The 24,903-nt window shown below is 55.7% G+C and overlaps 1 protein-coding gene across 1 annotated transcript in view; it reads left to right on the top strand.

Moving 5' to 3' along the window:
• The window catches only part of LOC147123908 (coiled-coil domain-containing protein 152-like), a 352,349-nt gene that overhangs the window by 280,868 nt on the left and 46,578 nt on the right, over positions 1–24,903 (top strand). The window contains exon 8 of the mRNA XM_085964314.1: positions 15,413–15,502. Coding sequence (XP_085820440.1) covers positions 15,413–15,502 — 90 coding nt within the window. The remainder of the gene's footprint in view (positions 1–15,412; positions 15,503–24,903) is intronic.

Below are 24,903 nucleotides of genomic sequence, written 5' to 3'. Positions count from 1 at the left end.
TGGCTCGGAGCGCGGCCTTCATGGAGCGATGGAACCGTTCACACAACCCGTTGGCCTGAGGGTGGTAAGCTGTGGTGCGGTGGAGTTTCAACCCGAGGCCTCGGGCGACGGCGTTCCAGAGCTCTGACGTGAACTGGGGCCCCCGGTTGGAGGAAATGTCAGATGGGGCGCCGAACCGGGCGACCCAAGTGCTGATGAACACCCGAGCTACATCGGCGGCCGTCGTCGAAGACAGCGGGACGGCTTCCAGCCATCGGGTGGTTCTGTCGACCATTGTGAGGAGGTGGGTGAACCCGCGGGAGGGCGGCAGGGGCCCTACCAAGTCCACGTTAACGTGGTCGAACCGCCTCTCGGGTACTGCGAAAGGCGCCAACGGGGCCTTGGTATGGCGATGTACCTTGGAGCGTTGGCATACCACGCAGGTGCTGGCCCAGTTGCGCACGTCTTTCCTGAGCCCGTGCCAGACGAACTTGGCCGCCACCAGTTTCTGCGATGGCTTCCTGCCCGGGTGGGAAAGATTATGGATGGCGTCGAATACTTGCTGTCTCCACCCTTCGGGCACGATGGGACGTGGCTGCCCAATGGAGACGTCGCACAGGAGTGTGGTGCCGGCAGCGTCGAACGCGACGTCTGCGAGTTGAAGGCCCGTGACCGCCGTTCTGTAGGCCTGGACATCCGGGTCGGAGGCCTGGTCGGCCGCCATGTGGGTGTAGCCAACTCCGAGGTGTACGGCGCTGGCGACGGCTCGGGAGAGGCAGTTGGCGACGGGGTTGTCTTTCCCAGCCACATGCTGGATGTCCATCGTAAATTCCGAAATGAAGGTCAAGTGACGTTGCTGACGGGCCGACCACGGCTCGGAGGCTTTGGCCATGAACGCCGTGAACGGGCGGGCCTCCAACAGGAAACGGAAGTGTCGGACAGCGAGGTAGAGGCCGAGGAGCTCGCGATCAAGTGTTGGGGCAGAGCTGCCGGCTGAAGAAGGCGAGCGGCTGCCATGCGCCATTGACCCACTGTTCTTGGACGGCGCCGACCGCGTAATCCGAGGCGTCGGTGGTAAGAGCGATCGGCACATCGGGCAACGGGTGCGCCAGCATGGTCGCGTTGGCCAGGGCCCTCTTCGTGTCTGTGAAAGCAGCGGCCATCTCATCAGACCAGTTGACGGTGAGTTTGTCGGGCTTGCCTTTGAGGGCCTCATAAAGGGGCCGCATAAGCTGGGCTGCTCGGGGGACGAAACGATGGTAAAAGGTCACCATGCCCAAAAACTTCTGTAGGGCCTTAACGGTGAGGGGCCGTGGGAAGTCCATCACGACCTCCACTTTCGATGGGAGTGGCACCGCCCCATCCTTCGTGATGCAGTGCCCGAGAAAGTCGATCGAGGACAGCCCGAACTGAGACTTGGCCGGGTTGACGATTAGGCCGTGTTGGCTGAGTCGTTCGAAAAGAGTCCGGAGGTGGGACACATGTTCCGTCCTGGAGGCGCTGGCGATGAGGATGTCATCCAGGTATACGAACAGGAACATCAGGTCCCGTAACACGGCGTCCATGAGGTGTTGAAAAGGCTGTGTGGCATTTTTGAGGCCGAATGGCATGCGGAGAAATTCGAATAGCCCGAACGGGGTGATCACCGCGGTTTTCGGAACGTCCTGCGGCCGGACAGAGACCTGGTGATAACCTCGGACGAGGTCCACTTTCGAAAATACCACTTTCCTGGCCAGGCGGGCGGAGAAATCCTGGATGTGTGGGATAGGATAGCGGTCGGGGGTCGTCGCGTCATTGAGGCGCTGGTAGTCTCCACACAGGCGCCACCCGTTGCCTGGTTTCGGGGCGATGTGGAGGGGCGAAGCCCACGGACTGTTTGACTGGCGGATGATGCCGAGGCGCTCCATGGTGTCGAACTCGGCTTTGGCGATGGCGAGCTTCCCCGGGTCGAGGCGCCGAGCACGGGCGTAGACGGGCGGACCGGTGGTCGAAATGTGGTGTTCTACCCCGTGTTTGGTGGTGGCGGATGAGAACGTGGGTCTCGTAAGGTCCGGGAACTGGGTGAGGAGACGGGAAAACTCGTCGGAGGCCGCGAGTGCGCTGGACAACAGCATCGTGCTGAACTTACTGAGGGAACACGGGAGCGAGCTGAAGGTTTCAGCGTTGATGAGACGTCGGTTCTTGACGTCCACCAAAAGGCCATTGGCGCAGAGGAAGTCAGCGCCGAGGAGGGGGGTGGACACTTTTGCTGTGACAAAGTCCCAGATGAACCATTGCCCGCCCAAACAAAGCGCCATGTTCTGTGTCCCGAAGGTGCGGATAGAACTGCCGTTGGCGGCTTCGAGGACGGGGCCGTGGTTCCCTCCTTGGATGTCTATGGATAATGCGAGCAGGATGCTCACCTGGATGCCCGTGTCGCAAAGGAAACAGTGCCTGGAGTCGGAGTCAGTAACAAACAACAAGCTGCCTGAACGGCCGACAGCCATAGCAACCGATGAGTAGTCTTTAGTTTGCTTCGACGCGGGAAAACTGCATGGGGGCCGGCACCTCCGGGCATTGGGGCCGAACTGCGCATGGTTGAAGCAGAGGCCTGAGGGTTGGCGCCGTTGGGCTGTATCAGTGGGGGTAGGGCTCCACGTGGCCATGCAGTACTGTTGCCCGGCGGAAAAAAATTGGTCAGCCTCCTTGGCCAGGTCACAGAAATCGGTAATAGAAGAGTTGGCTAGCGCCGACCGTACCTGACCTGGTAGCTGCTGGAGGAGCAGTTCCTTGAAGAGGAAACACGGCGTGTGTGTGCCCAGGAGGGCCAGCATGTGGTCCATCAGCTCCGAGGGCTTGGAGTCGCCAAGCCCGGGCAGGGAGAGGAGGCAGCGAGCGCATTCGGCTTCGGTGAGGCCGAAAGTCCGTAGAAGGTGCGCCTTAAGCGTGTCGTATTTGCTGTGCTCCGGGGGGTTTTCGAGCAGGCTCACGACTCTGGTCGCGGTGAAGCTGCCGAGAGCAGAGACGACATAGTAGTACCTCGTGTCGTCCGCGGTGATGTTCCGGATTGCAAATTGAGCTTCGGTCTGGGCGAACCAAGCGGCAGCCTGTTGTTCCCAAAACTCGGGTATGATGGAAACGGCATTCGTCGCCATTTCAGAAGAGGCCTTTGGAATCGTCCAAAGGAGCAGCGGGGTCACCAATGTTGGGATCGATGGAAATCAACAGGCTGAGACTTTCTTTTGGTAAAGGACAAAATGTGTCCTGCTTTTATCACATCTCCACATGGACTGCAAAACCTCAGCCCCGTGCAGGGTTACAAGCAGGGGCTGATGAGTCATCACGTAACCCGACACTCTTAAAGGGCCCGACACTCTTCCAGGGGCCCTGCACCAATAACCCAACCCAGCATGTACATACCACAGCATTGCTATACAAAGTGAATTGTGTTAGGTACATATAACAGCATTGGGTACACATTATGTTATTGTCCCTTTGTGGCCTCCGCCACATACGTCCCCCCAGAATTCACAAGTACTGGCAATGTCAGTCGTTGGGGGGGCCGGATCAATCGGTTGGAACGGCTCCTCAATTCCGGGGTGGAGACCGGGGGGTTCGTCGGGGGGACCTCGGGCGCTCAGTGGTGAACGGAGGGCGTGGAAAGCGGAGGTCGGCCCCGTCTCGGGGGCTGTGCCAACTCAACGGGTCGGTCCAGATCCAGGTGGGCCGGCTTGAGGCGGTCGACGGAAATGCAGTCCGGCTTGCCGCCGACATCTACGACGAAGGTCTTGTCCCCAGTTTCCAAGACGTGGAATGGCCCATCGTAGGGTGGCTGCAGAGGTCCCCGGTGGGCGTCGTGGTGGACGAAAACGTACTCCGCTGCACAAAGGTCGAGTGGAACGTGGGACTGTGGGAGGCCGTGCTGCGACATGGGCACCGGAGCGAAAACCTTAGCGTTGTCTAGAAAGTCGGACCGCTGACGGGCTGCGGACCAAGGCTCCGTAGCGTTGGGGACGAAACCCCCGGGGACCCGCAGCGGTTGTCCGTAGATTAGCTCGGCGGACGAGGATTGGAGGTCCTCCTTGGGAGCGGTCCTGAGTCCCAGCATGACCCACGGAAGTCTGTCGATCCAGCCATCGTCCCGGAGGCTGGCTCGGAGCGCGGCCTTCATGGAGCGATGGAACCGTTCACACAACCCGTTGGCCTGAGGGTGGTAAGCTGTGGTGCGGTGGAGTTTCAACCCGAGGCCTCGGGCGACGGCGTTCCAGAGCTCTGACATGAACTGGGGCCCCCGGTTGGAGGAAATGTCAGATGGGGCGCCGAACCGGGCGACCCAAGTGCTGATGAACACCCGAGCTACATCGGCGGCCGTCGTCGAAGACAGCGGGACGGCTTCCAGCCATCGGGTGGTTCTGTCGACCATTGTGAGGAGGTGGGTGAACCCGCGGGAGGGCGGCAGGGGCCCTACCAAGTCCACGTTAACGTGGTCGAACCGCCTCTCGGGTACTGCGAAAGGCGCCAACGGGGCCTTGGTATGGCGATGTACCTTGGAGCGTTGGCATACCACGCAGGTGCTGGCCCAGTTGCGCACGTCTTTCCTGAGCCCGTGCCAGACGAACTTGGCCGCCACCAGTTTCTGCGATGGCTTCCTGCCCGGGTGGGAAAGATTATGGATGGCGTCGAATACTTGCTGTCTCCACCCTTCGGGCACGATGGGACGTGGCTGCCCAATGGAGACGTCGCACAGGAGTGTGGTGCCGGCAGCGTCGAACGCGACGTCTGCGAGTTGAAGGCCCGTGACCGCCGTTCTGTAGGCCTGGACATCCGGGTCGGAGGCCTGGTCGGCCGCCATGTGGGTGTAGCCAACTCCGAGGTGTACTGCGCTGGCGACGGCTCGGGAGAGGCAGTTGGCGACGGGGTTGTCTTTCCCAGCCACATGCTGGATGTCCGTCGTAAATTCCGAAATGAAGGTCAAGTGACGTTGCTGACGGGCCGACCACGGCTCGGAGGCTTTGGCCATGAACGCCGTGAACGGGCGGGCCTCCAACAGGAAACGGAAGTGTCGGACAGCGAGGTAGAGGCCGAGGAGCTCGCGATCAAGTGTTGGGGCAGAGCTGCCGGCTGAAGAAGGCGAGCGGCTGCCATGCGCCATTGACCCACTGTTCTTGGACGGCGCCGACCGCGTAATCCGAGGCGTCGGTGGTAAGAGCGATCGGCACATCGGGCAACGGGTGCGCCAGCATGGTCGCGTTGGCCAGGGCCCTCTTCGTGTCTGTGAAAGCAGCGGCCATCTCATCAGACCAGTTGACGGTGAGTTTGTCGGGCTTGCCTTTGAGGGCCTCATAAAGGGGCCGCATAAGCTGGGCTGCTCGGGGGACGAAACGATGGTAAAAGGTCACCATGCCCAAAAACTCCTGTAGGGCCTTAACGGTGAGGGGCTGCGGGAAGTCCATCACGACCTCCACTTTCGATGGGAGTGGCACCGCCCCATCCTTCGTGATGCAGTGCCCGAGAAAGTCGATCGAGGACAGCCCGAACTGAGACTTGGCCGGGTTGACGATTAGGCCGTGTTGGCTGAGTCGTTCGAAAAGAGTCCGGAGGTGGGACACATGTTCCGTCCTGGAGGCGCTGGCGATGAGGATGTCATCCAGGTATACGAACAGGAACATCAGGTCCCGTAACACGGCGTCCATGAGGTGTTGAAAAGGCTGTGTGGCATTTTTGAGGCCGAATGGCATGCGGAGAAATTCGAATAGCCCGAACGGGGTGATCACCACGGTTTTCGGAACGTCCTGCGGCCGGACAGGGACCTGGTGATAACCTCGGACGAGGTCCACTTTCGAAAATACCACTTTCCTGGCCAGGCGGGCGGAGAAATCCTGGATGTGTGGGATAGGATAGCGGTCGGGGGTCGTCGCGTCATTGAGGCGCTGGTAGTCTCCACACAGGCGCCACCCGTTGCCTGGTTTCGGGGCGATGTGGAGGGGCAAAGCCCACGGACTATTTGACTGGCGGATGATGCCGAGGCGCTCCATGGTGTCGAACTCGGCTTTGGCGATGGCGAGCTTCCCCGGGTCGAGGCGCCGAGCACGGGCGTAGACGGGCGGACCGGTGGTCAAAATGTGGTGTTCTACCCCGTGTTTGGTGGTGGCGGATGAGAACGTGGGTCTCGTAAGGTCCGGGAACTGGGTGAGGAGACGGGAAAACTCGTCGGAGGCCGCGAGTGCGCTGGACAACAGCATCGTGCTGAACTTACTGAGGGAACACGGGAGCGAGCTGAAGGTTTCAGCGTTGATGAGACGTCGGTTCTTGACGTCCACCAAAAGGCCATTGGCGCAGAGGAAGTCAGCGCCGAGGAGGGGGGTGGACACTTTTGCTGTGACAAAGTCCCAGATGAACCATTGCCCGCCCAAACAAAGCGCCATGTTCTGTGTCCTGAAGGTGCGGATAGAACTGCCGTTGGCGGCTTCGAGGACGGGGCCGTGGTTCCCTCCTTGGATGTCTATGGATGATGCGAGCAGGATGCTCACCTGGGCGCCCGTGTCGCAAAGGAAACAGTGCCTGGAGTCGGAGTCAGTAACAAACAACAAGCTGCCTGAACGGCCGACAGCCATAGCAACCGACGAGTAGTCTTTAGTTTGCTTCGACGCGGGAAAACTGCATGGGGGCCGGCACCTCCGGGCATTGGGGCCGAACTGCGCATGGTTGAAGCAGAGGCCTGAGGGTTGCCGCCGTTGGGCTGTATCAGTGGGGGTAGGGCTCCGCGTGGCCATGCAGTACTGTTGCCCGGCGGAAAAAAATTGGTCAGCCTCCTTGGCCAGGTCACAGAAATCGGTAATAGAAGAGTTGGCTAGCGCCGACCGTACCTGACCTGGTAGCTGCTGGAGGAACAGTTCCTTGAAGAGGAAACACGGCGTGTGTGTGCCCAGGAGGGCCAGCATGTGGTCCATCAGCTCCGAGGGCTTGGAGTCGCCAAGCCCGGGCAGGGAGAGGAGGCAGCGAGCGCATTCGGCTTCGGTGAGGCCGAAAGTCCGTAGAAGGTGCGCCTTAAGCGTGTCGTATTTGCTGTGCTCCGGGGGGTTTTCGAGCAGGCTCACGACTCTGGCCGCGGTGAAGCTGCCGAGAGCAGAGACGACATAGTAGTACCTCGTGTCGTCCGCGGTGATGTTCCGGATTGCAAATTGAGCTTCGGTCTGGGCGAACCAAGCGGCAGCCTGTTGTTCCCAAAACTCGGGTATGATGGAAACGGCATTCGTCGCCATTTCAGAAGAGGCCTTTGGAATCGTCCAAAGGAGCAGCGGGGTCACCAATGTTGGGATCGATGGAAATCAACAGGCTGAGACTTTCTTTTGGTAAAGGACAAAACGTGTCCTGCTTTTATCACATCTCCACATGGACTGCAAAACCTCAGCCCCGTGCAGGGTTACAAGCAGGGGCTGATGAGTCATCACGTAACCCGACACTCTTAAAGGGCCCAACACGCTTAAAGGGGCCCTACACCAATAACCGAACCCAGCATGTACATACCACAGCATTGCTATGCAAAGTGAATTGTGTTAGGTACATATAACAGCATTGGGTACACATTGTGTTATTGTCCCTTTGTGGCCTCCGCCACATAACGGTTGTTTTTCGGACTGGAGGAAGGTACACAGTGGCATTCCCCAGGGGTCGGTTCTAGGACCACTGCTTTTCTTGATATATATTAATGACTTGGACGTGGGTGTACAGGGCACAATTTCAAAATTTGCAGATGACACAAAAATGGCCTCCTTCTGTGCTGTAACCATTCTATGATTCTAGGTGTGTGTGTGTGTCAGTGTTCCCTTAAAAATAAATTGTACCAGTCATTCTTAGAAAATACACAACATGCTTTATTCTCAGAATATATTCACAGCACGCTGTCATTACAGAGAAAACACTATTCTCATCAAAGATCATTATTTCCCCAGAATATCAATATAAGATAACTAATGAAAGCCAATTCAAATGCTTCTGATATTTATTTAAGGTTAATTTTATTTTCCATATTAATACCAGCACATCAAACTGAAATTTTCTGAGGCTTCATTCACAGCACAGCGCCTGGTTTGATGAGAACGTGGATTGGAGAATCAGACGGCCACACCCAGTTCTCCGAAACACATTCCTCTCGACTGTAACTCTGTGCCAGAAACCATATTTCACAAAATTTACACTTAAAAGGTGACTTTTTGCCCAAGGATGTCATTACAGTTATGACTGAAATATCTCACAAATGTGTTTTCAAGTGTGTTGTTCTACTAGCCTAAGGTGCTCCTAAGTTACAGAATCACAAAAACCTAATTCTGGTTATAGATACCTAATGGAACACGTATCTCCACAGCAAGCACACTTGAACTTTAATCTGCTCATAGCTGTGAAAGTAACTACAACAGGAAAGTTTTACACTGCCATGGAACCTAGAAATGTAGAGAATAGAAGGAGGCCATTCAGCCATTGTGGTTCTGATGTTTCTTTTTGAGAGCAATCCAAAACTGAACTCATTGCACTATCAATTGCTACAAAAGACTGGAGATTGAGAAAGTAATAAACAGGCTTTTATTACCAAAGAACAGAGCATGCCTCTTGTGGTTGCCTGGTATCCAAAAGGGCCGGAGGCTGCCGAGCAGCGACCTTTATACCCAGCCATGAGGGTGGAGCCAGGGGCGGAGTCAGCTGAGGCATGCACAGACAAGTACAACAATATGCAAGAGTGAACAACAGTACTAACAGTGAACAACAGTACTAACAACAGTGGTGAACAACAATACTAACAACAGTGGTTTACCACATTCACCCCTTGTTTAGAATTGAGTCCGGCGGGGTGAAGTGCACGAAAAATTCGTGTACTGAAGTCTATCAGGAGGCCTTGTAAGCCATCCTGAGCGTCGCAGCAGCGGCGGTGATGGTGCAGCATCCAACGTTGAACCCGGTGTCTCGTTCAGAGGAGGTGTAGCAGGTGGCGGACCCTGGGGCTGCTGCATGCCGTCTACAGGGGTCAGAGCATGGGTAATGGGAGGTAGCGATGGTGGTCTCTCAGAGGCACCCGAAGGTGCGAGGTCTCGTGCGGGGACTGTGTCCTGGGGGTAGGCAGGAGTAGCGGTGGGTGGCGAAGAGGGTGTTTCAGGAGCACCCGCAGGTGCGAGGTCTCGAATGGAGACTGTGTCCTCCCGCCCGTCCAGGTACACCACGTAAGCATACTGCGGGTTGGCGTGGAGGAGGCTCACCCTCTCGACCAGGGGGTCCGCCTTATGGGTCCTCACGTGCTTCCGCAGTAGGATGGGACCTGGAGAAGTCAGCCATGTTGGTAGCGAAATCCCCGACGTGGACTTCCTAGGGAAGGAGAACATTCTCTCGTGAGGAGTGGCATTGGTGGGTGTACAGAGCAGCGACCGAATGGAATGGAGCGCCGCAGGGAGGACCTCCTGCCAGCGGGAGGTCGGAAGGCCCTTAGATTTTAAGTTTAAAAGGACTGCCTTCCAGACTGTTGCATTCTCCCTTTCCACCAGGCCGTTACCCCGGGGGTTGTAGCTGGTGGTCCTGCTTGTAGCAATGCCTCTCGCGAGCAGGTACTGCCGAAGTTCGTCGCTCATAAAAGATGAGCCCCTGTCGCTATGGATATAGCTAGGGAAACCGAACAATGCGAAGAGGTCATTCAGACATTTAATGACCGTGGTACTGGTCATGTCCGAGCAAGGGATGGCAAACGGGAAACGGGAGTACTCATCAATTATATTGAGGAAGTACACATTGCGGTCAGAGGAGGGGAGGGGCCCTTTAAAATCGATGCTCAGCCGCTCGAAGGGGCACGTGGCTTTGATCAGGCTCGCTCTGTCTGGCCTATAAAAATGCGGCTTGCACTCGGCACAGATCTGGCAGTTCCTGGTCATGGTCCTGACCTCCTCGATGGAGTAGGGCAGGTTACGGGATTTGATAAAATGGAAGAACCTGGTGACCCCCGGGTGGCAGAGGTCATTGTGGAGGGTCTGTAATCTATCAACCTGCGCGTTGGCGCACGTACCACGTGATAGGGCATCTGGGGGCTCATTGAGTTTCCCGGGCCGGTACAAGATATCGTAATTGTAGGTGGAGAGTTCGATTCTCCACCTTAATATCTTGTCATTCTTGATTTTGCCCCGCTGCTTATTATGAAACATAAAAGCTACTGAACGCTGGTCAGTGAGCAGGGTAAATCGTTTTCCGGCCAGGTAATGCCGCCAATGTCGCACGGCTTCCACAATGGCCTGGGCCTCCTTTTCGACAGAGGAGTGTCGAATCTCGGGGCCCTGGAGGTTCCTTGAGAAAAAGGCCACGGGTCTCCCCGCCTGGTTAAGGGTTGCAGCTAGGGCAAAGTCGGATGCGTCGCTCTCCACTTGAAAAGGGAGGGACTCATCCACAGCGTGCATTGTGGCCTTCGCAATATCGCTTTTTATGAGAGTGAAGGCTGCACAGGCCTCTGCTGTCAGGGGGAAGGAGGCGGACTTGATGAGGGGTCGGGCTTTATCCGCATAGTTGGGTACCCACTGAGCATAGTAAGAGAAAAACCCTAGGCATCTCTTCAGTGCTTTCTGGCAGTGGGGGAGGGGGAGCGCCATAAGAGGGCGCATTCTATCGGGGTCTGGGCCGATGACTCCGTTCTCCACTACGCAGCCAAGAATAGCAAGGCGCTTAGTACGAAACATACATTTGTCTTTGTTGTATGTGAGATTCAGCCGCTGGGCCGTCCGGAGGAATTTCCCTAGATTAACGTCGTGGTCCTGCTGGTCGTGGCCGCAGATGGTGACGTTGTCTAGATATGGGAAAGTGGCCTGGAGCGCGTTCTGGTCAACCATCCGGTCCATCTCCCGTTGGAAGACAAAAACTCCGTTGGTGACGCCGAAGGGAACTCTGAGAAAGTGATAGAGCCGACCGTCAGCTTCAAAAGCTGTGTACTGGCGGTCCTCAGCCCTGATGGGGAGCTGGTGATATGCCGACTTCAGATCAATCGTCGAGAACACCTGGTATTGTGCTATCTGATTGACCATGTCAGATATGCGGGGGAGTGGGTATGCATCCAACTGGGTGTAGCGATTGATCGTCTGGCTGTAGTCAATAACTAGGCGCTGTTTTCCGCCAGTCTTCACCACCACCACTTGTGCTCGCCATGGGCTATTGCTGCTCTCGATAATCCCTTCCTTCAGGAGTCTCGCTACCTCGGATTTAATGAAACCCCTATCCCCGGCACTGTAACGCCTACTTTTGATAGCGATGGGCTTACAGTCGCGGGTGAGGTTAGCGAACAAGGAGGGGGGGAGACTTTAAGGGTGGAGAGGCTGCAAATGGCGCGCGGCGGGCGATTTAAAAACTGCTGGCTGCAGACCGTGAGAGGGGGGAGGGGTCCACCGTACGCTAAAGTGACACTCTTAAGGTGGCACTGAAAATCCAACCCCAGTAGGACGGCAGCGCAGAGATCGGGCAGGACCAGAAGTTTAAAATTTTTGTATTCAGTACCCCGCACTGAAAGAGTCACCATACAGTAGCCACCGACTTCCGCTGACTGGGCTTTGGAAGCCATAGAGATGCGATGACGCGTCGGCAGGACCGGGAGAGAGTAACTGCGCACCGTGTCGGGGTGTATAAAACTCTCCGTGCTCCCGCTGTCAAAAAGGCAGGTAGTGGCGCGGCCGTTTACCGTAATGTCCATCATGGACCTGGACAGTTGATGCGGGAGAGATTGATCCAGCGTCACGGAAGCCAGCGTATGTTCAAGCGCGTCGATGCGGTCGTCCGATGAGGCGGTGGTGGAGTCCGGGTCCCCCGTAACCGAAGTCGGAGGCGTCCAAGATGGCGGACAAAATGGCGGCGCCCACGGTCCCGATCCCCACGCGGCTGGGGGAGCCCAAGATGGCGGGCAAGATGGCTGCGCCCACGGTTCGCACGCGGCGCTGCTGGCGTTAGCGGTCTTTCCTTTGCAGGCGCTAACGTAGTGACCTTTCTTCCCGCAGCCGGAGCAGGTAGCATTCTTCACGGGGCAGCGTGCTCTAGGGTGTTTAGCTTGGCCACAAAAATAGCATTTTTGTGCCTTGGACAACGCTGCAGCAGTCGGAGGTGGCGGTCCCATGGCCCAAGATTGCGGCGCCCACGGTGCGGGGCGATTAGGGGAGAAAGCGTCCATATTTCTGTGGGCCGCGTCGAGCGAGAGCGCGAGGGACACTGCCTTTGTCAGGTCTATTTCACCCTTCTCCAGCAGCCTCTGCCGGGAGTAGTCGGACCTTAGACCCGCAACGAAAGCGTCTCGCATCAGTCCCTCCGCATGTGCCGCGGCCGATACTTCCTTGCAGTCGCAGCCGCGTCCGAGTACCCGCAGTGCCCGTAGGAAGGCCTCTACCGATTCCCCGGGCTGCTGTCTGCGAGATCTTAAAAGGTGCCTGGCATAGACCGTGTTAACCGGGCGTGCATACTGCCCTTTCAGTAGGTCGATAGCCGCCGCGTAGGTCGTCGCATCTTGGATTAAAGTATAGACTTGGTGGCTCACCTTCGAGGCCAGGATTTTCAGTTTATTTTCATCAAGAGTCACGGTCGAGGCTTCCAGATACGCCTCAAAGCAACGCAGCCATTGTGCGAATTTAGTCGACGAACCCGCTTCTTGGGGGTCTAGGTCCAGGCATGTTGGTCTGAGGGCTCGCAGCAGCGCCTGCTGCTCAGCGTTTTGCGCCATCGGTTGATCAGCATCCGCAGCCAACATTTAATTTTGGTAATAAAATTGATGCACTATCAATTGCTACAAAAAACTGGAGATTGAGAAAGTAATAAACAGGCTTTTATTACCAAAGAACAGAGCATGCCTCTTGTGGTTGCCTGGTATCCAAAAGGGCCGGAGGCTGCCGAGCAGCGACCTTTATACCCAGCCATGAGGGTGGAGCCAGGGGCGGAGTCAGCTGAGGCATGCACAGACAAGTACAACAATATGCAAGAGTGAACAACAGTACTAACAGTGAACAACAGTACTAACAACAGTGGTGAACAACAATACTAACAACAGTGGTTTACCACAATCTTCCTCTGATTCAAATATTTATCCAACTTCATAGAAGAATCACAGAATGGTGACAGCACAGTAGGAGGTCATTCGGCCCGTCGAGCCCGTGCCCGCTCTCTGCAAGAGCGTTTCAGCTCATCCCACTCCCCCGCCCTTTCCCCGGAGCCCTGCAAATTTTTTCCCCTCAGGTACTTATCCAATTCCCTTTTGAAAGCCGTGATTGAATCTGCCTCCACCCCCCTTTCAGGCAGTGCATTCTAGATCATAATCACTCGCTGAGTAAAAAACTTTTTCCACATGTCACCTTTGGTTCTTTTGCCAATCACCGTAAATCTGTGTCCTCTGGTTCTCGACCCTTCCGCCAATGGGAGCAGTTTCTCTCTCTCTACTCTGTCTCGACCCCTCATGATTTTGAGCACCTCCAGCAAATCTCCTCTCAATCTTCTCTGCTCCAAGGAGAACAACCTCAGCTTCTCCAGTCTATCCACGTAACTGAAGTCCCTCATCCCTGGACTTTATATTAAAAGGTGCAATGTTGTTTTCTTCAACTGCTCCCTATGGCAACGCATTCCGTGCTATGACAACCCTCAGTAAAAAAATATTTCTCCTAAATTCTCTACTCGCTGTTAGTGACAATTTTAAATTGTCTCCTGGTCACTAACTCCCCAATCAGAGGAAATAGTCTAACAAAACCCTTCATAATTTAAAAATCTCCTATTAATTCTCCTCTGAGCATTATCTGCTCCAGTGAAAATAGTCCCAGCATCTCATGTCTCACCTCACAACTATAGTTTCCCAACCCTGATATCATCTTGGTGAATCTACGCTGTATGCTCTCACTGGCTTTTTAAAAAATTGTTCTTGGGTTGTGGGCAACCCTGGCAAAGCCGCATTTATTGCCTAATTACCCAAAGAAGCTGATGGTGGACCATCTCCATGAACAGAGCTGTGGACCGTTCAATGATAGTATGCCCCGATGGTGTTAGGTGATGGAAGAACGGCGATATATGTCCAAGTCAAGGTGATGTTGCCGAGATCTTACTGCTCTTGTCCTTCTGGTGGCCAGTGGTCATGGTGGAGTGACGTGCTGTCGAAGTAACCCTGGTGAGTTGCTGTAGTACCTCCTGTAGACAGTACATACTGCAGGTGGTGGAGGTGGTTGATATTGAGTCCAATGACAGTGATGGAAATCACTTCAGCTCTGTCCTGAATGGTGTTCAGCTTCTTGAATGTTATTGCAACTATACCCATCCAGTCGAATGGTGTCTATTCCATTATACCTGACTTGAACCTGGCAGAGTGGCTTCGAGGGGTCAGGAGCAATGTTCCCGTTAAGGTGCACAGTGTCCTGCAGCTACTGTGCAGCCGGCTCAGCGGCTTTTAAATAGGAAAAACTGCACATGCGCGGTATTTTGAATGGGCCATACAGCCCCTTAAAGGGGTCGTGCACCAAAAAAAATAAAGGGGAAAATTGGTTAGGAGGCGAGCCACTCATCGCAGCTTACCCAACCTTTGCCCTGCTCTTGTAGCCATGGTGTGAATTTGGATACTCAGGTTCAGCTACTGGTTAATGGTGATCCTAAGATGTAGATAATGAAGCATTTAGCAATGCTGATGCTATTGTAGGTTAGGACCTGATTTAACATTTTTTGTTTCCGTTTCCCGGCTGGAGCCTGTCAGATTGAGAGGCTGGCTGGCTGTTGGGTGGGTAGGCCTTCGGCACCAGGCTGCAGCCGGGGAGCGAAGAGGAGGGAGGGGGTGTCCGAACGCAGGAGGTGGGTGAAGCACATAAACTGGAAAGGCACTTACCTCCTGGATCCAGCAGTCCTCGCCTCCCTTTAGCCGACGGGGTTCCCGAGGCCTGGGAAGTCCGGCCGGCCAGGGTTAAATTTAAAATGGTTATAATATTTAAATGACCAAACTGCCTCCTGCGAGCGGATTGGTTGCCCCCCGTCCCGCCTCTGTTAAAACTGGAAGTGAGCGGGTTGGGGTCGGGCATCATATTTTGTACATTTGTACATGCCATTCGGCCCAAACCCACCCATTTTGGAGGTTTAAAATTCCCCTCTCTATGTTTAAAGCGTTCAAATACCAGGGGACGAAAGTTAACGAAGGGAAGTGAAGGGGAAGCCTTTTCTTCAGGAGGATAACCTAGTTGTGGAATAAGTTAACCAGGATGAAAACTGATGCAGACAGTGTAGATGAGTTGAAGCGACAATTAGTGGTGTTTCTAGAGAGAGAATGGATTGAGGATTATGGTGAAAAGTGAGCAGGTAGCGATGGGCTTGCTGGGCCTAACAGCTTTTTCCAGCTGCTAAAACTCTTACAAGTTCAAAGGAGAAAAAAAGGAAATATTGTTAACATTATTTATAATATGTTTGATAATGATTAAAGCCTGTAATACCATTCATGCAGTTTAACACCAAGCTAGTGAGGATCCAAAGCACGTCAATGAAATCACCACATCAGGATTCTTCTGTATTGCCTCAGAATATCTTCAAGAGGGTGAGTTCCCAAACAAAACAGCTTTCTGCACAGACTCAGAACTGAAAGTGCCTAATTTATATATATCATTTTTTAAGCACCTGTCTGTCTGTCTCTATCTTATACTACCCTTGTTCGACAAAAGCTTTTCTTTATTTTACTCCTGATTGCTGTTCAATGGTGTCTGTTGGAAAATACAAATATGTGGGTGAGGAGGTTGCGACCTATCAAAAGTGGGAAGGTTTTGTTGTGTCCTGTTCCTAAAAGCCCCGATCGAGCTGGAGTTTGAACTCAAGACAACGGGGTTGGGAATTTTAGTCCTGTACTTCGGGAACTGTCAGACTTTTAAAAGAAAACAGTTTTCATGAAAACGTCTTTGGAAAAGCTTTTTTTATATGTTTATAATTATGTGATGCAATGAAATGAGTCACATCAAATATAGACCTAGGAACAGGAGTCGGCCATTCGTCCCCCATAGAGTCTTACCGCACAGGAGTCGGCCATTCATCCCCCATAGAGTCTTACCGCACAGGAGTCGGCCATTCATCCCCCATAGAGTCTTACCGCACAGGAGTCGGCCATTCATCCCCCATAGAGTCTTACCGCACAGGAGTCGGCCATTCGTCCCCCATAGAGTCTTACCGCACAGGAGTCGGACATTCGTCCCCCATAGAGTCTTACCGCACAGGAGTCGGCCATTCGTCCCCCATAGAGTCTTACCGCACAGGAGTCGGTCATTCGTCCCCCATAGAGTCTTACCGCACAGGAGTCGGCCATTCGTCCCCCATAGAGTCTTACCACACAGGAGTCGGTCATTCGTCCCCCATAGAGTCTTACCACACAGGAGTCGGTCATTCGTCCCCCATAGAATCTTACCACACAGGAGGAGGCCATTCACCCCCCATAGAGTCTTACCGCACAGGAGTCGGCCATTCGTCCCCCATAGAGGCTTACCGCACAGGAGTCGGCCATTCATCCCCCAAAGAGTCTTACCGCACAGGAGCCGGCCATTCGTCCCCCATAGAGTCTTACCGCACAGGAGTCGGCCATTCATTCCCCATAGAGTCTTACCGCACAGGAGTCGGCCATTCATCCCCCATAGAGTCTTACCGCACAGGAGTCGGCCATTCGTCCCCCATAGAGTCTTACCGCACAGGAGTCGGCCATTCGTCCCCCATAGAGTCTTTCCGCACAGGAGTCGGCCATTCATCCCCCATAGAGTCTTACCGCACAGGAGTCGGCCATTCGTCCCCCATAGAGTCTTACCGCACAGGAGTCGGCCATTCGTCCCCCATAGAGTCTTTCCGCACAGGAGTCGGCCATTCGTCCCCCATAGAGTCTTACCGCACAGGAGTCGGCCATTCTTCCCCATAGAGTCTTACCGCACAGGAGTCGGCCATTCATCCCCCATAGAGTCTTACCGCACAGGAGCCGGCCATTCGTCCCCCATAGAGTCTTACCGCACAGCAGTCGGCCATTCGTCCCCCATAGAGTCTTACCGCACAGGAGCCGGCCATTCGTCCCCCATAGAGTCTTACCGCACAGCAGTCGGCCATTCATCCCCCATAGAGTCTTACCGCACAGCAGTCGGCCATTCGTCCCCCATAGAGTCTTACCGCACAGGAGCCGGCCATTCGTCCCCCATAGAGTCTTACCGCACAGGAGCCGGCCATTCGTCCCCCATAGAGTCTTACCGCACAGCAGTCGGCCATTCGTCCCCCATAGAGTCTTACCGCACAGGAGTCAGCCATTCTTCCCCATAGAGTCTTACCGCACAGGAGTGAGCCATTCATCCCCCATAGAGTCTTACCGCACAGGAGTCGGCCATTCGTCCCCCATAGAGTCTTACCGCACAGGAGTCGGCCATTCATCCCCCATAGAGTCTTACCGCACAGGAGTCGGCCATTCGTCCCCCATAGAGTCTTACCGCACAGGAGTCGGCCATTCGTCCCCCATAGAGTCTTACCGCACAGGAGTCGGCCATTCGTCCCCCATAGAGTCTTACCGCACAGGAGTCGGCCATTCGTCCCCCATAGAGTCTTACCGCACAGGAGTCGGCCATTCGTCCCCCATAGAGTCTTACCGCACAGGAGTCGGCCATTCATCCCCCATAGAGTCTTACCGCACAAGAGTCGGCCATTCATCCCCCATAGAGTCTTACCGCACAGGAGTCGGCCATTCGTCCCCCATAGAGTCTTACCGCACAGGAGTCGGCCATTCATCCCCCATAGAGTCTTACCGCACAGGAGTCGGCCATTCATCCCCCATAGAGTCTTACCGCACAGGAGTCGGCCATTCATCCCCCATAGAGTCTTACCGCACAGGAGTCGGCCATTCGTCCCCCATAGAGTCTTACCGCACAGGAGTCGGCCATTCATCCCCCATAGAGTCTTACCGCACAGGAGCCGGCCATTCGTCCCCCATAGAGTCTTACCGCACAGGAGTCGGCCATTCGTCCCCCATAGAGTCTTTCCGCACAGGAGTCGGCCATTCATCCCCCATAGAGTCTTACCGCACAGGAGTCGGCCATTCGTCCCCCATAGAGTCTTACCGCACAGGAGTCGGCCATTCGTCCCCCATAGAGTCTTTCCGCACAGGAGTCGGCCATTCGTCCCCCATAGAGTCTTACCGCACAGGAGTCGGCCATTCTTCCCCATAGAGTCTTACCGCACAGGAGTCGGCCATTCATCCCCCATAGAGTCTTACCGCACAGGAGCCGGCCATTCGTCCCCCATAGAGTCTTACCGCACAGCAGTCGGCCATTCGTCCCCCATAGAGTCTTACCGCACAGGAGCCGGCCATTCGTCCCCCATAGAGTCTTACCGCACAGGAGTCAGCCATTCTTCCCCATAGAGTCTTACCGCACAGCAGTCGGCCATTCGTCCCCCATAGAGTCTTACCGCACAGGAGCCGGCCATTCGTCCCCCATAGAGTCTTACCGCACAGCAGTCGGCCATTCGTCCCCCATAGAGTCTTACCGCACAGGAGTCAGCCATTCTTCCCCATAGAGTCTTACCGCACAGGAGTGAGCCATTCATCCCCCATAGAGTCTTACCGCACAGGAGTCGGCCATTCGTCCCCCATAGAGTCTTACCGCACAGGAGTCGGCCATTCATCCCCCATAGAGTCTTACCGCACAGGAGTCGGCCATTCGTCCCCCATAGAGTCTTACCGCACAGGAGTCGGCCATTCGTCCCCCATAGAGTCTTACCGCACAGGAGTCGGCCATTCGTCCCCCATAGAGTCTTACCGCACAGGAGTCGGCCATTCGTCCCCCATAGAGTCTTACCGCACAGGAGTCGGCCATTCGTCCCCCATAGAGTCTTACCGCACAGGAGTCGGCCATTCATCCCCCATAGAGTCTTACCGCACAAGAGTCGGCCATTCATCCCCCATAGAGTCTTACCGCACAGGAGTCGGCCATTCGTCCCCCATAGAGTCTTACCGCACAGGAGTCGGCCATTCATCCCCCATAGAGTCTTACCGCACAGGAGTCGGCCATTCATCCCCCATAGAGTCTTACCGCACAGGAGTCGGCCATTCATCCCCCATAGAGTCTTACCGCACAGGAGTCGGCCATTCGTCCCCCATAGAGTCTTACCGCACAGGAGTCGGACATTCGTCCCCCATAGAGTCTTACCGCACAGGAGTCGGCCATTCGTCCCCCATAGAGTCTTACCGCACAGGAGTCGGTCATTCGTCCCCCATAGAGTCTTACCGCACAGGAGTCGGCCATTCGTCCCCCATAGAGTCTTACCGCACAGGAGTCGGTCATTCGTCCCCCATAGAGTCTTACCACACAGGAGTCGGTCATTCGTCCCCCATAGAGTCTTACCACACAGGAGGAGGCCATTCACCCCCCATAGAGTCTTACCGCACAGGAGTCGGCCATTCGTCCCCCATAGAGGCTTACCGTACAGGAGTCGGCCATTCATCCCCCAAAGAGTCTTACCGCACAGGAGCCGGCCATTCGTCCCCCATAGAGTCTTACCGCACAGGAGTCGGCCATTCATTCCCCATAGAGTCTTACCGCACAGGAGTCGGCCATTCATCCCCCATAGAGTCTTACCGCACAGGAGTCGGCCATTCGTCCCCCATAGAGTCTTACCGCACAGGAGTCGGCCATTCATCCCCCATAGAGTCTTACCGCACAGGAGCCGGCCATTCGTCCCCCATAGAGTCTTACCGCACAGGAGTCGGCCATTCGTCCCCCATAGAGTCTTTCCGCACAGGAGTCGGCCATTCATCCCCCATAGAGTCTTACCGCACAGGAGTCGGCCATTCGTCCCCCATAGAGTCTTACCGCACAGGAGTCGGCCATTCGTCCCCCATAGAGTCTTTCCGCACAGGAGTCGGCCATTCGTCCCCCATAGAGTCTTACCGGACAGGAGTCGGCCATTCTTCCCCATAGAGTCTTACCGCACAGGAGTCGGCCATTCATCCCCCATAGAGTCTTACCGCACAGGAGCCGGCCATTCGTCCCCCATAGAGTCTTACCGCACAGCAGTCGGCCATTCGTCCCCCATAGAGTCTTACCGCACAGGAGCCGGCCATTCGTCCCCCATAGAGTCTTACCGCACAGCAGTCGGCCATTCGTCCCCCATAGAGTCTTACCGCACAGGAGCCGGCCATTCGTCCCCCATAGAGTCTTACCGCACAGGAGTCGGCCATTCATCCCCCATAGAGTCTTACCGCACAGGAGTCGGCCATTCGTCCCCCATAGAGTCTTACCGCACAGGAGTCGGCCATTCGTCCCCCATAGAGTCTTACCGCACAGGAGTCGGCCATTCGTCCCCCATAGAGTCTTACCGCACAGGAGTCGGCCATTCATCCCCCATAGAGTCTTACCGCACAAGAGTCGGCCATTCATCCCCCATAGAGTCTTACCGCACAGGAGTCGGCCATTCGTCCCCCATAGAGTCTTACCGCACAGGAGTCGGCCATTCATCCCCCATAGAGTCTTACCGCACAGGAGTCGGCCATTCATCCCCCATAGAGTCTTACCGCACAGGAGTCGGCCATTCATCCCCCATAGAGTCTTACCGCACAGGAGTCGGCCATTCGTCCCCCATAGAGTCTTACCGCACAGGAGTCGGCCATTCATCCCCCATAGAGTCTTACCGCACAGGAGCCGGCCATTCGTCCCCCATAGAGTCTTACCGCACAGGAGTCGGCCATTCGTCCCCCATAGAGTCTTTCCGCACAGGAGTCGGCCATTCATCCCCCATAGAGTCTTACCGCACAGGAGTCGGCCATTCGTCCCCCATAGAGTCTTACCGCACAGGAGTCGGCCATTCGTCCCCCATAGAGTCTTTCCGCACAGGAGTCGGCCATTCGTCCCCCATAGAGTCTTACCGCACAGGAGTCGGCCATTCTTCCCCATAGAGTCTTACCGCACAGGAGTCGGCCATTCATCCCCCATAGAGTCTTACCGCACAGGAGCCGGCCATTCGTCCCCCATAGAGTCTTACCGCACAGCAGTCGGCCATTCGTCCCCCATAGAGTCTTACCGCACAGGAGCCGGCCATTCGTCCCCCATAGAGTCTTACCGCACAGGAGTCAGCCATTCTTCCCCATAGAGTCTTACCGCACAGCAGTCGGCCATTCGTCCCCCATAGAGTCTTACCGCACAGGAGCCGGCCATTCGTCCCCCATAGAGTCTTACCGCACAGCAGTCGGCCATTCGTCCCCCATAGAGTCTTACCGCACAGGAGTCAGCCATTCTTCCCCATAGAGTCTTACCGCACAGGAGTGAGCCATTCATCCCCCATAGAGTCTTACCGCACAGGAGTCGGCCATTCGTCCCCCATAGAGTCTTACCGCACAGGAGTCGGCCATTCATCCCCCATAGAGTCTTACCGCACAGGAGTCGGCCATTCGTCCCCCATAGAGTCTTACCGCACAGGAGTCGGCCATTCGTCCCCCATAGAGTCTTACCGCACAGGAGTCGGCCATTCGTCCCCCATAGAGTCTTACCGCACAGGAGTCGGCCATTCGTCCCCCATAGAGTCTTACCGCACAGGAGTCGGCCATTCGTCCCCCATAGAGTCTTACCGCACAGGAGTCGGCCATTCATCCCCCATAGAGTCTTACCGCACAAGAGTCGGCCATTCATCCCCCATAGAGTCTTACCGCACAGGAGTCGGCCATTCGTCCCCCATAGAGTCTTACCGCACAGGAGTCGGCCATTCATCCCCCATAGAGTCTTACCGCACAGGAGTCGGCCATTCATCCCCCATAGAGTCTTACCGCACAGGAGCCGGCCATTCGTCCCCCATAGAGTCTTACCGCACAGGAGTCGGCCATTCGTCCCCCATAGAGTCTTACCGCACAGGAGCCGGCCATTCGTCCCCCATAGAGTCTTACCGCACAGGAGTCGGCCATTCATCCCCCATAGAGTCTTACCACACAGGAGTCGGCCATTCATCCCCCATAGAGTCTTACCGCACAGGAGTGAGCCATTCATCCCCCATAGAGTCTTACCGCACAGGAGTCGGCCATTCGTCCCTCATAGAGTCTTACCGCACAGGAGTCGGCCATTCGTCCCCCATAGAGTCTTACCGCACAGGAGTCGGCCATTCGTCCCCCATAGAGTCTTACCGCACAGGAGCCGGCCATTCGTCCCCCATAGAGTCTTACCGCACAGGAGTCGGCCATTCATCCCCCATAGAGTCTTACCGCACAGGAGTCGGCCATTCGTCCCCCATAGAGTCTTACCGCACAGGAGTGAGCCATTCATCCCCCATAGAGTCTTACCGCACAGGAGTCGGCCATTCGTCCCTCATAGAGTCTTACCGCACAGGAGTCGGCCATTCGTCCCCCATAGAGTCTTACCGCACAGGAGTCGGCCATTCGTCCCCCATAGAGTCTTACCGCACAGGAGTCGGCCATTCGTCCCCCATAGAGTCTTACCGCACAGGAGTGAGCCATTCATCCCCCATAGAGTCTTACCGCACAGGAGTCGGCCATTCGTCCCTCATAGAGTCTTACCGCACAGGAGTCGGCCATTCGTCCCCCATAGAGTCTTACCGCACAGGAGTCGGCCATTCGTCCCCCATAGAGTCTTACCGCACAGGAGTCGGCCATTCGTCCCCCATAGAGTCTTACCGCACAGGAGCCGGCCATTCGTCCCCCATAGAGTCTTACCGCACAGGAGTGAGCCATTCATCCCCCATAGAGTCTTACCGCACAGGAGTCGGCCATTCGTCCCTCATAGAGTCTTACCGCACAGGAGTCGGCCATTCGTCCCCCATAGAGTCTTACCGCACAGGAGTCGGCCATTCGTCCCCCATAGAGTCTTACCGCACAGGAGTCGGCCATTCATCCCCCATAGAGTCTTACCGCACAGGAGCCGGCCATTCGTCCCCCATAGAGTCTTACCGCACAGGAGCCGGCCATTCGTCCCCCATAGAGTCTTACCGCACAGGAGTCGGCCATTCATCCCCCATAGAGTCTTACCGCACAGGAGTCGGCCATTCATGCCCCATAGAGTCTTACCGCACAGGAGTCGGCCATTCATCCCCCATAGAGTCTTACCGCACAGGAGTCGGCCATTCCTGCCCCATAGAGTCTTAGCGCACAGGAGTCGGCCATTCATCCCCCATAGAGTCTTACCGCACAGGAGTCGGCCATTCCTGCCCCATAGAGTCTTAGCGCACAGGAGTCGGCCATTCATCCCCCATAGAGTCTTACCGCACAGGAGTCGGCCATTCATCCCCCATAGAGTCTTACCGCACAGGAGTCGGCCATTCGTCCCCCATAGAGTCTTCCCGCACAGGAGTCGGCCATTCATCCCCCATAGAATCTTACCGCACAGGAGTCGGCCATTCGTCCCCCATAGAGTCTTACCGCACAGGAGTCGGCCATTCATCCCCCATAGAATCTTACCGCACAGGAGTCGGCCATTCATCCCCCATAGAGTCTTACCGCACAGGAGTCGGCCATTCGTCCCCCATAGAGTCTTACCGCACAGGAGTCGGCCATTCGTCCCCCATAGAGTCTTACCGCACAGGAGTCGGCCATTCATCCCCCATAGAATCTTACCGCACAGGAGTCGGCCATTCATCCCCCAAAGAGTCTTACCGCACAGGAGTCGGCCATTCGTCCCCCATAGAGTCTTACCGCACAGGAGTCGGCCATTCGTCCCCCATAGAGTCTTACCGCACAGGAGTCGGCCATTCATCCCCCATAGAATCTTACCGCACAGGAGTCGGCCATTCATCCCCCATAGAGTCTTACCGCACAGGAGTCGGCCATTCGTCCCCCATAGAGTCTTACCGCACAGGAGTCGGCCATTCGTCCCCCATAGAGTCTTACCGCACAGGAGTGAGCCATTCATCCCCCATAGAGTCTTACCGCACAGGAGTCGGCCATTCGTCCCTCATAGAGTCTTACCGCACAGGAGCCGGCCATTCGTCCCCCATAGAGTCTTACCGCACAGGAGCCGGCCATTCGTCCCCCATAGAGTCTTACCGCACAGGAGTCAGCCATTCATCCCCCATAGAGTCTTACCGCACAGGAGTCGGCCATTCATCCCCCATAGAGTCTTACCGCACAGGAGTCGGCCATTCATCCCCCATAGAGTCTTACCGCACAGGAGTCGGCCATTCATCCCCCATAGAGTCTTACCGCACAGGAGCCGGCCATTCGTCCCCCATAGAGTCTTACCGCACAGGAGTCGGCCATTCATCCCCCATAGAGTCTTACCGCACAGGAGTCGGCCATTCGTCCCCCATAGAGTCTTACCGCACAGGAGTCGGCCATTCGTCCCCCATAGAGTCTTACCACACAGGAGTCGGCCATTCGTCCCCCATAGAGTCTTACCGCACAGGAGTCGGCCATTCGTCCCCCATAGAGTCTTACCGCACAGGAGTCAGCCATTCATGCCCCATAGAGTCTTACCGCACAGGAGTCGGCCATTCATCCCCCATAGAGTCTTACCGCACAGGAGTCGGCCATTCCTGCCCCATAGAGTCTTACCGCACAGGAGTCGGCCATTCGTCCCCCATAGAGTCTTACCGCACAGGAGTCGGCCATTCATGCCCCATAGAGTCTTACCGCACAGGAGTCGGCCATTCGTCCCCCATAGAGTCTTACCGCACAGGAGTCGGCCATTCATCCCCCATCGAGTCTTACCGCGCAGGAGTCGGCCATTCATGCCCCATAGAGTCTTACCGCACAGGAGTCGGCCATTCCTGCCCCATAGAGTCTTACCGCACAGGAGTCGGCCATTCATCCCCCATAGTGTCTTACCGCACAGGAGTCGGCCATTCATCCCCCATAGAGTCTTACCGCACAGGAGTCGGCCATTCATCCCCCATAGAGTCTTACCGCACAGGAGTCGGCCATTCAACCCCCATAGAATCTTACCGCACAGGAGTCGGCCATTCGTCCCCCATAGAGTCTTACCGCACAGGAGTCGG

The sequence above is a fragment of the Somniosus microcephalus genome, chromosome 1 (assembly GCF_052327205.1).
Source record: "Somniosus microcephalus isolate GS21.2 chromosome 1, FLI_Smic_1.0, whole genome shotgun sequence".
NCBI lineage: Eukaryota > Metazoa > Chordata > Chondrichthyes > Squaliformes > Somniosidae > Somniosus > Somniosus microcephalus.
The sequence above is the reverse complement of the archived record's forward strand: the minus strand, read 5'-3'. Positions and strand labels throughout refer to the sequence as shown.